The 11,026-nt window shown below is 50.3% G+C and overlaps 1 protein-coding gene across 1 annotated transcript; it reads left to right on the top strand.

Annotated features, from left to right (window-relative positions):
* Nucleotides 1–1,407: 1,407 nt before the first annotated feature.
* LOC144149761 (uncharacterized) lies at nucleotides 1,408–10,938 on the top strand. The gene is made up of 2 exons (XM_077681412.1): nucleotides 1,408–1,515; nucleotides 9,857–10,938. Exons 1-2 carry the CDS (start codon nucleotides 1,408–1,410, stop codon nucleotides 10,580–10,582), a joined length of 834 nt encoding a protein of 277 aa, XP_077537538.1. The 3' UTR covers nucleotides 10,583–10,938.
* The last annotated feature ends 88 nt before the right edge of the window (nucleotides 10,939–11,026 follow it).

Here is an 11,026-nt window from a genome sequence, read left to right as displayed (position 1 = left end):
GCAGAGAGGACACAAGGCAAAGTCCGCTGCAGGCAGCTGATAAGGTCCCCGTTCGTATGATTACTCCCACTACTCACCGAACGCGATCGTGAAGTGCAAGCTAGTTTACGCGGACTACGCGTCCCCGTTACCGGAATTAATGCTGTCTGGCGCGTACATCATTAAGATAACTGTGGGCGACGCAGCTGATCATGCGGACGAGGAGGAGCCTCCAGAAGTGCCTACAAGGGCAGAAACAACATACATGCTGCTTCTGCTTTGTAACAAGATAAAATGTAGCGGTGGCGACCACCAATTCATGCGAGGCGTTGAGAATTCTCGGGTACGCTTTTCTGGGGTGCAGATGCGAACGCGAAACAGCCGAGCGCAACACAGTTCTTTCTTCTGCAATAATAAAAGTTTCTTTTTCCTGCGAATTATTTTGTCTTCATTACGAAATCTCCCCTGTGCAATAGTGCTTTTGTTAGCAGTGCTAGCTGTTATTTCAGGGACCTGGCTACAAATTTTCTGCATTCGACTTAAGCATAATACAAATTTATTAAAGGTTTCTAAGCTTTTTGCCAGGAGATAGGGTAATGCTTCGAAGTCATCAGGACTGCGGACTGTGTCCTTCACGTTGCTTAGTTCTGGCCAGAATATATTATTCCAGTAATATTCTTCTCCACCCCAGAAATATTCATCATAGCGCTAGAATAAAGGCAGGAACGACGTTTATTGCACGGTTAACAGTACAAATATTCGAAGAACGATTCTTAATAGTCGAAACTCCGCGCTTATCTAAAAATTTTCAGCTAATTTTACGACTGAGTTAACGAGAAATTACTGTATATCAACAATTAAAGAGAAATTATCTTTGGGGGGGGGGAGGGGGAGGCAGGTAATTTTATTGCGGGCCGTACTAGTTTAAAGTTTGCTCAAGCGGAGTCATAACGTTTCTGCGTCTACTTTCTAAATCAGCTGACCAAAGGCGCAGGTTCGATTCCCGGCCACGGCAGCTGCTTTTGTGATGGAGGATAAAAGCGAAAAACGCCCGTGTCTTCGAGATTTCGGCGCACGTTAAAGATCCCCAGGTGGTCAAAATTAATCCGGAGCCCTCCAGTACCGCTTGCCTCATCGCCTGTGTAGCACCGGCGCGTTAAACCTCATAATCCAAAATAAATCAGCTTCGCAAGCGCAAAACACCGCAGCGAGCAACGCAAATATTGCCGCGCGCAGGCTGGGAGCTAGTGCCGGGGAGCGCCGGCTGTTCAGTTGTTGACGACAGCAGCGCCGCCGCTATACCGGTTTTATTTTCTGCGCGAAAGTCGACCCGGCGGAGCAATGGGAGAGGCCGCCGCTCGGGCCACTCTAAAACTTCTAGTACACTCTACCCAGGCGGGTAAAGCTGGCTCAAAAATGTGTCTAAACATGGATGCCGCCATGATGCCACGCTCGCTTCTGCACGCTCGCTTCATGGTGCACACCAGCTCCGCCCTGCTCACCTTCCAAATGAAGTACGTGCCTTTCTACGTGACGGTGGGCAGCGTAATGCACCGCTGCCGCCCATTCCCACGAACTGTTCCAGTGTGCCATGCATGTGGTGACGTAGGACACCGGACGGACGTCTGCCCAACCCACGAACATTCAAGGTGTGTAGACTGGTCTCGCTGACCCACCCACCAACCACTCGTGTGCCCCCAAATGTCAGCTGTGTTCTCTCCCACGTGCCACGGCGAGCAAGGACTGCCCGCGCCGCTATCTCCCTCAACCACCTATCCGCAAGACCAACACGCGTACATCCGAACAGGTAAGCTGGTCTGCTCTTGCCGCGCGCTCCCCCGCTGCTCAACCCTACACTACCACCACCAAACTTACCGATCATTTCCCCCCTTACCATCAACCACGCCATTACCACCCCCCAACTGACCCGACCGCACCAACCCCCCGACCTAAATGAAATGATGTCCACATTCCAGGAGCAGATTGCCAAGCTCCTCTCCCGTGTCGAAGCACTTGAATTTGAACGCACCCAACCACCCCCCTCACCCCCTCTCCCCAACCGCCGAAGTATGTTACAAACGCCCAAATTGTAGCAACTGTCAACGCACGCTTGAACACAATCATCGACTGCGGCTTCCAGACTGTTCTCATGCCGCAAGTAGAAAAGCAGCAAAAGCAACTCACGGCTAGCCTCACCAAGTCCATAACTGGCACCATGGACCTTCTCCGTTCTCTCAACGAACGCATCGGACATATAGAGTGTATAATGCAATCAGATAACCCACCGTTAATAAAAACAACGAACTCAAGATGGCCAATAGACCCCCCTCCTACCCACCTTTAACAATATACCAGTGGAACTGCCGCACCTTTATAAACAAAAAGGCCGGCCTTGAACTTTATCCCACCTCACATCCAGCCGACATCATTTCACTGCAAGAAACCAACACCCCCCACCTCACCATTCAAGGATTCAATATGTATACCAATCCCCCCAACACCTGTACGGCCATATTCGTATCCCAAACTCTTACCGCTCAAGTGATACCCTCCACGCTTCCTATCGACCAGGTGCTCATTGAACTAATCCCCCAGCAACCCACCACTCCCTGCATCTACCGCATTTACCCGATTCTAACGCGCACTTTTTTTCTGGAAAAATAGGCCGAAAAATCGCATGCGCGTTAGAATCGGATACAAAACCGAAACTGCCGTAGCAGCGGGGATTTCGTCCCACCCATCGCCATCGCAATCTCAGGATGGCGCCGAAGCTTTTAGCAACGATTTTTCGGCCGCAGCAAGCCTAGGCGCTAAGGCGTTTCTATCGGAGTTCCCACAAATCGTCAAATCATTTCCCTTGCGCGCTTGATAACAGCAATGGCAGCAGCGGCTCCCACACGTTCAAAACGAGCGGTCGGCTGAAGCGTGCACCTCTGGAGAAGCTCTCGGGATGGGCGTGCGATGCCTGGGCCATGATCCTATAGACCATGGTTGAACGTTCGTTCAGAAGTGTGGCATCGCGAACGCGCTTGAAGGCACCGAGGCCGAGCTGTTGTCAGCGGAGAGCGACGAGGAGTGAGATGAGTGAGATTACTTCGGGAAATAAATCGCCCGTTTCTCTCGCGTTCGTTTGTCTGGGTCACAAAGTCCCGTGCGCGTTACAATCGGAGGTGAACGTTCTTTCGTTTTTTTTTGCCAGGAAAAGCGGGTGCGCGTTAGAATCGGGTAAATACGGTATATACTAAACGTCTACAGCCCCCTGAAGCAACCCCTCACCGACATTGAAGCTCTCCTGAACGTCACAAGCAGCCATGCCAAAACGGACCCCTGCGTCGTAATAGGTGACTGCAACATCCCCCTCACCTCATGGGGGTACCCGCAAGCCACACGGCAAGGAACGGCACTGCTCAATGCCATTCAGCACCACCATTTCACATTACAGAATGAGCTTACTCAACCTACCCGTATAGGCGCCAGCGTTAACGTGGACCACGTAGTTAGACACCCTGGGCAGCGACCACCTAATCGTAAAAATTACCATCCCGTCTCCTTATCAGAAACACCGCACAGGGGTGGACAAGCTAACAGATTCGGAGGCCTTCCGCATGGACACACTCCCACGCACTACTCCAGAAGAAGACCTGGACCGCTGGGCACGAAGCATAATCAACACCCAGGCTCGACACACCAGAATCTCCCAGCAGCTGACAACCATCTCAACCACACATGGGAAGCACGACGAAGCCTCCAGAATCTTTGGCGCCACAATCGACACAACCGCAGCCTAAAACGCCGCATCGCTCAATTAACAGAATCGGCTCTGCAATATGCCAGAGAACTTCAACAGCAGAACTGGCGCTCATCCTGTGATCAACTAGCGGGGGGCTCTAACGACCAAACGGGCTTGGCACATTCTCCGTAAACTCATGGGTACATCCCCCTCCAAAATGGCCACCAACCAAGAATCGCACGTCTGATCAACGCAAACCTCCAGCGCTGCTTCTCTCCACGCTCCGCCAACGACTTTTCCCAACACCCGTCAAGCCACCCCATCACCCGAATTACCAAGGGGCCCAAAACCCGGACCTCGACGCACCTTTTACCAGCACGGAACTCCTTCAAGCTTTCGCTAAACTCACCCGCAATACCGCACCCGGACATGACCAAGTCACCTACAAACTTCTACGAAATCTTGACGACGAACATCTCGAGACCCTCCTCAAATACTACAACGGCCATTGAAACCGCGCCCCGTTGCCACCACAATGGCGCCATGCAGATATCAGCCTTCTCCCAAAACCCAACAAACCGATCCACTTAGTCAATCTTCGGCCTATCCCCCTGACATCATGTATTGGCAAGCTACTAGAATGCCTGGTCACCCATCGGCTCACAGCCCACCTCGAAAGCACTGCCCAGCTCCCCCACGCAATGTTCGGGTTCCGGGCCAACCTCTCCGCCCAGGACATACACCTCCAAATTAAAATAGTCATTGACGAACCCACCCAAGCTCCATTCTAGCACTAGACACAAAGGGGGCCTTTGATAATGTAACTCACTCAGCGATTCTAACTCAGCTCCAACACACCAGATGCGGCGCCGCAACACACAACCATGTCCGAGCTTTCCTTTCGAACCGCACTGCTACTCTGAGCATCGGCCCTCACAAGAGTGACCACTTTCACACGTCAGCGCAGGGCACACCAGAAGGCTCTGTCATATCGCTTCTACTCTTTAATATTGCCCTGGAACGTCTCCCACCACTACTGTACTGCAAACCAGATGTCTCTCATGCATTTTATGTAGATGACATTACTCTCTGGATTCGCAAAGGCTCTCCTGGCTACCAGCAAGACCGGCTGCAAGAGGCCACAGACACTATTTCGCACTACTTACAGAACTGTGGGCTCTGCTCCCGACAGTTACCATCGACGCCCAGCCCATACCAACGATCAGAACTCTATGCATCCTCGGCGTGCAATACTATCACACTGGCTCGGGGGCGGCCTTTCTCCCCAAAATAGGCACAACAGTACCCCAACTGACTCACCTTATCCAACGAGTATGCTCCCGTCGACACGAACTCCGAGAGGCAGACACCTACCGGATCGTGCAATCCATGATCACAAGCCGCATTGTCTGTGGCGCCCCATACCTCGCTTTACAATACCAGGAAATCGTGTCGTATAAGCCAGCCCTTGGGCTTCCCACTTCGACGGAACGCCTCCTCTGGCTGGGCATCTATAATACCGTTCCAGAGCTTATTGAAGCACACCTTACAAGTCAACGCCAGCGGCTACAAGCTACCTCCAGAGGCAGCCACCTCCTAAACCGCCTCGGCTACCCCTCCAACCGAAACCTTCTGCACCCACTACCTGCGCTGCCATCCAAGAGCTCCCAACACCAAAGCACATGCACCCCATCTACAACAAAGAGCGCCGCTCACACCGCACACGACTACTACTTAAACGTTATAGCAGAGACCCACCACCTACTACACAGACGCCGCGCCATACAGCACACTCCCTGCACACGCCATCGCAATCATACACTCAACAGGCAACACCACCACTACGGCCACCATACGCACCACATTCGTTGACACTGCAGAGGAGGCGGCCATTGCACTCACCATTGCACACACGCCTGCTACGTACATCACCATCCTGACTGATTCCCAATCCCCCTGCCGTCGCTACGCCATGGGTCGCATCACCAACCTCTCCCTTTCCATCCTCACCCAACGACCTACACTACCGGACATCCGTCTTGTATAGATCCCAGGGCATTCGTCTCTTCTCAGGAATGAGGTGGCTCACGCCAACGCCCGCGCCTTGACCTACCGGGCATTGCCGGAGGGGATGAACCACCCACCACCCCCAGACCCTCCTACCCTCCTGCCTTTCGCTGTACGCCACTTTCTTCCCGGTTGCCTACTTCTTCCAGGTCTGGTAGTTCCTGTAGCTCATCGAACAAGTCTCGCTCGTCGTTGCACAGGTTGCGTAGGACACACGCACCCATGCTTATAAAGCAGCACTGGCTGCATCAACCAAATACAGCCTCCGGAAGCGCTGCTTCAAAAGTCCACATGCAACCTTAATGGCAACTCTTTGCTGGGAGTGGCACTTGTACTCCTTCTTCCAGGTGGGGAAGCTTCGAGCAGTGTCTTCATAGGGGGTCATGAGCCACGGGAGCAGTGTATAGGCACAGTCCCCTAGTATGTAGCCGCTGCTGCACTTTGTGTTACTTCCTCGAAAAAGGGTCCCTTACGCAGCACCCTAGCACCATGAACCGAACCCGGGAATTTGATAAGCAGGTCTGGGAATCTCTTTGTATTGTCAAAAATCCCCTGTAGAATCAGCGACGGAAACTTCTTCCGGTTGAAGTACGACTGCAGAGATTCCTTTGAGGTGTTGATCTCCACAAGGCTTTCTCCATCCACGCAGCCAATGGTGTTGCATGGCCCCTTTCGAGCAGTCTTTAGCAAGAAGCCAGCCTTGATGCGTTCTTGTTCACGCTCGTCTGGTCAAGAGGTCACTTCAGCACTGAGGCTGTGCAAGAGGTCGAGCACTCTCTCATTACACGCGTACACAGATGATTCTGATATGGCGAACCTGTCGGCGATCGAGTACATGTTGCACTGGTTTTCGAGGTAGGTCAGGATGACAAGACGCGTTTTGTGAGCACTGATTCGTGGGCGCCCTCCACTGAACTCGGGGAAGAAAGGAGACGCTTGCGGTCTGCAAGATTGTTGAAGGTCTCGCGTGACAGTCAGAACATCCGCTTGAATTCGAACTGAAAATATCTGCCAACGACCTCCTCACAGTAAAGTGGAATACGATTCCTGTCCTTTCTCACCACCGTTACCGCTAGCGCTGCGAGCAAGTCGTCGAACTCCTCGTCTTCACTCGCGGAGTCCACGAGCTTCATTGCTACTTGAACGACAGTTGCTAATGTGGCACAGTCCATCGTCGTCCTTCGGCGCAGCAGCAATGTAAACACACGCAAAAATATCCTTCGCGCTTACACGTAAAGAAAGTAAAGCCGCAAAGTGGGCTTAACAAGTTCTCTGGCGCGCAAACCACTTGCACGACAAAACAAAGTGCGGCGCGCACGACAACACGAAGCAGACAGCCTGCACAACACCTGCCCTTTGGCATTCGTTTCTCCGTGGCACTAGTGTCGCGCTGCAGCTGCACCCCTTGAACTGGCGCTGCAATAAAACGGAACCCATCCGTGCGCCATTGTGAACTGGTGCAAGCGGTGCACCCGAAACGAAGAGACCCTCAATGTGTGGTGTGGAATTTACGATGGTAGTATAATTGGCCCAGTCTTTTTCGACCAGACATTGACTGGACAGCATTATGTGAATGAAATCCTTAAATGGAACGGTTGATCGGTGCCTCAGCGAAACCCTGCTGTCACATCTTAATCTTATCTGGTATCAGCAAGTCAACACAGCAGCAGTCCAGTACGGAACTGGCTTGAACGACAATGGATTGGACGGCACAGGCCAGTAAATTGGCTGGCTAGGTCCTCCACTGGATGTCTTTCTATGGGGCTACGTGAAAGATCACGTTAACACCACCGAGACGAAGATGTCGGATGAGCTGAAGGCAAGGAAAACGGATGTCTGCAGTACAATTCCTCCGTCCGTCGTCAAGAAAACCAATGAAGATGTGATAAAGCGGGCTCAGTACTTCGTAGCTGCAAGAGGAGACCTGTTTGTACACGCCCTCTAGGTGGTAGCTAATGACCAACAGCGCTTACAGATGCAACCACTATTAACCCATTAGCCTGCAGATCAACAATATTGTAGACCCAAGGATAAACCACTTCTGTTGAAAATACGCGCCTAACGTAAGCTTAGGTATTTCACTAAGTCCAGCGGTAACAGGACATTTGTTCTTCATTCCAGTTGGTAAATGAGATGACAGAGGATGCCAGTTGATGCATTGTTGACAAAAATCTAGCAGTTCGCGGTGTGCTGACGTTCTCCACCCTGAAGGAACCACGATGGTTCCCAGAGCTCCTACACGGTAAGCAGATCGAGATTTTTTAAACACGCAGAAGCAGGCATGAGGAAGCAGCTAAATAAATATCGTGGTGTTGTTTAGCCAAGACGCTAGCCGCGGTCCACAGCATCGTTGAGCGGCCAGGCGAGGGTTGAGGAACGCCACGCGTGCCGTATGAAGGGTTTCGCTGCTGTATGCCTCAGTTTGCGTGCTTTTAGGATTATAATAATTATTAGCGGCTGAATTATTTTTATCGAAAATAAAGCTGGATAAGCTTTTGCAAAAGGCTGCAGGGAGAGCCATAAATACTCAGCAGTTTTTCAACATCAAAGCTTTGTGCCGCGAATATGGTATGTTTGAAAGTGCAACGATGTGATTGGATTTTTGTGTAACTCAGCGATCTTTTTGTTTGCAGGAGAGGACATCTTCTATGGAAAGCGGGGAACGGAGAGGGGTGTTGCTCTTGTTCAACTCCATCCAAGTGACTCTGAACGTGACTCAAGTGATGATGACAAGAGTGATGAAACTGTGCGCACTGATACCTCAGAAGTGCCATCAAGCCAGGACGATAGCGTGACCAGTCGGCCTGATCGCTCGACGAGAACCAGTCTAGAGCGCTGTAGACGATCATTTTCGGCTAGTAGCTCCTGCCCTCCATTAACCTTTTACTGGTCGATGTTCCAAAATTAGAACACACGAAACCTGATTTTGCATTTGCTTCCCAACATACCGAATTTCCATATTTTTGTTTTCGCATACTCACTGATGTTTGCGGAAAACATCACAATTTTTGTTAACAACCCATTTAGATGCTTTGAATAACTGTTTACAAAACGGCATATTTTGTGTTTCCGATCTGCTATAAGCCCTCTAGTGAACATTTGCAGAAACTGGAATGCTACCTTTCCCGCCTTTCTTTGACATTATTTCGAGATTCTCTAGCACGTTGACGTTGCGCCATTCGACTGCAGCGTCCTCGTGAATGTAACTAGGGAGCGACTTACTAAGTAGTGGTGTTCTTTTGTGCTACCACAGTTCTGTACGACAAAATTATCGTTTATAGGTTATGGCACAACACTTCCTGACTTTGGAGGCTACAATTACCCTTTTGTTCAGCTTCTCCGACGAGGAGCGTGAAGGTGCATCTATGTGCCAATTGCCGCCTGATGAAGATGGCAACATTACTGACGAGGAGCACGTGGAGGAAAACGATTTTTCTGAAGTTGTTCCCGAGGATATTTGCGGGTGTGCAGAAGTTATGCTCTGCAGCGATGAAGACGTGTCGCCTACTGAATGCTTGAGCCCTGAGCCACGACGGAAGAAACCAGCGCGAAGGCAACTGTCTGTAGAAAAAGGCCGCAAATCTTCAGCCATGACCGGAAAAACAAAACCCCACAGCCTTCGCTTGAAGCCGACTGGAACGACCATGTCACGTTTGATAAACCATTGGCAAGCCAGAACCCTCAGCTGTTGCTAGAGGCATTTCCTGAGCTTGAGAACATGAGCCCATTTGAGCTGTTCAGCAAAATAATTTCTCCAGAATACCTTGGTTTACTGGCTGACATGACTGCAATGTACACACTCCAAAAAGGGGCAGAAGTACCAGGTACCTTGTACCAGTAAGGCAGGGGAAAAAAAGAAAACCCTAACCAGTGCGAAGAGTGCCGAAAGTGGCTGTACAGCAAGTGCTTCCCATCCTGCTATGGCAGGTGAAATGCTAACTGACTTACAGCGAGGATGATATTTCTAGATAATTGTTTTCACACTTTACACTCTTCGGAGTCATTTCAGGAGAATAGACTTGTCTTCGGTTACTCAGAGCAAGCAATTCCACTTTAGAGCAATAAATTTTTTTACCAGAGAACTTTTGTGTTTTATGTATCCAAAAACTGATCTCCTATGTTTTACAACGGTTTGACGTGCCGGCAACCAAACACTTGTTCAAGAAAAACACTGGTGTTACCATGGAAACGACAAGGTTTCGTTTCTACTGCGATGACTGCATGCAAGTAGTAGCGGAGACGGCGGGCTCACTTGCCGACCGCAATGCCGTCCTCGCCCAATGTCCTGGCTGTGGCAGAATGTGTGACGGTCGGCCATTATTAAATGATGGCAACTTTTACCCAAGCTTGCCCATCAAGCAGCAGCTGACCTCGCTGCTTGCCGCCAACGACGTGTCTACAGCCTTCAGCGAGCGCCTGAGAGAGATCAATAGTAGAAGTGACACCAGCATGGTACTGTCGGACATTACCGATGGGTCAGTGCACAGAACAGTCCGCCAGAAGTTGAACGCTCAAGACTTAACTCTGACCATCAACGCTGATTGCAGCCCACTCTTTAAATCGTCGAAGCACTCAGTTTGGCCGGTTCAGATCATGATAAACGAGCTGCCTGAGCATCTCCGTCCCAAAAATGTGCTCGTTGCCATGTTATGGTACAGCCAAACCCACCCGGACATGACTCTGTTGCTCAGCAGCTTTGTGGAACACATGGAGGACCTATCAGCTGAAGGCATCACCTGGAATGGTGGAACAGGCACTGCCCAGTCAAAGGTATGCAAGCGTACTGTTCTACGTGGTGCGCTTTAATTAGAAACAAAAAAGTTAATTAAGCCTGCTTAAGCTTTTTCTCAGTGGCATTTTCATCAAAAATACACTGGATGCAGTGCTAAGATATGTCACTGTTGGACCTAATTATCTGCACAGCTGAAAAGTACACAGTTAATGCTAACGAAAGTACTTGTGCAAGTACTGTTATTAACATTAACCGTATCAAAAAAATTTATTACAAAAGGAAAATATCCCTTTCAAGTCGAGCACATGTTAAATGTAAACTACAAGATTTTCAGAAGAGGTCATCTTTCAGTACTATTTCACACTGAAGATTTCTAGTGTACCAGCATTTCCTGCATGATCATATCAATGTACAGTGGAGTGAGGTTACGCAAATAACTCATGCATTTTCTAAATGCTTTGTTTCCACTGCAGATTTACTGCCTCAGCTGCTGTGTGGATGCCCCGGCCAGAGCCATC

Source organism: Haemaphysalis longicornis, unplaced genomic scaffold (genome assembly GCF_048455015.1).
Source record: "Haemaphysalis longicornis isolate Haplotype H1 unplaced genomic scaffold, Haemaphysalis longicornis Haplotype H1 scaffold_8, whole genome shotgun sequence".
Classification (NCBI taxonomy): Eukaryota; Metazoa; Arthropoda; class Arachnida; order Ixodida; family Ixodidae; genus Haemaphysalis; species Haemaphysalis longicornis.
The sequence above is the reverse complement of the archived record's forward strand: the minus strand, read 5'-3'. Positions and strand labels throughout refer to the sequence as shown.

What these genes read in the sequence shown, in the direction of transcription:
- LOC144149761 (XM_077681412.1), top strand. Translation starts at nt 1,408, where the DNA reads ATGGATGCCGCCATGATGCCACGCTCGCTTCTGCACGCTCGCTTCATG. An exon ending in ACGTGCCTTTCTACGTGACG is followed by an intron (nt 1,516 to 9,856) that starts GTGGGCAGCGTA and finishes TTTTTACCAGAG; the next exon opens with AACTTTTGTGTTTTATGTAT.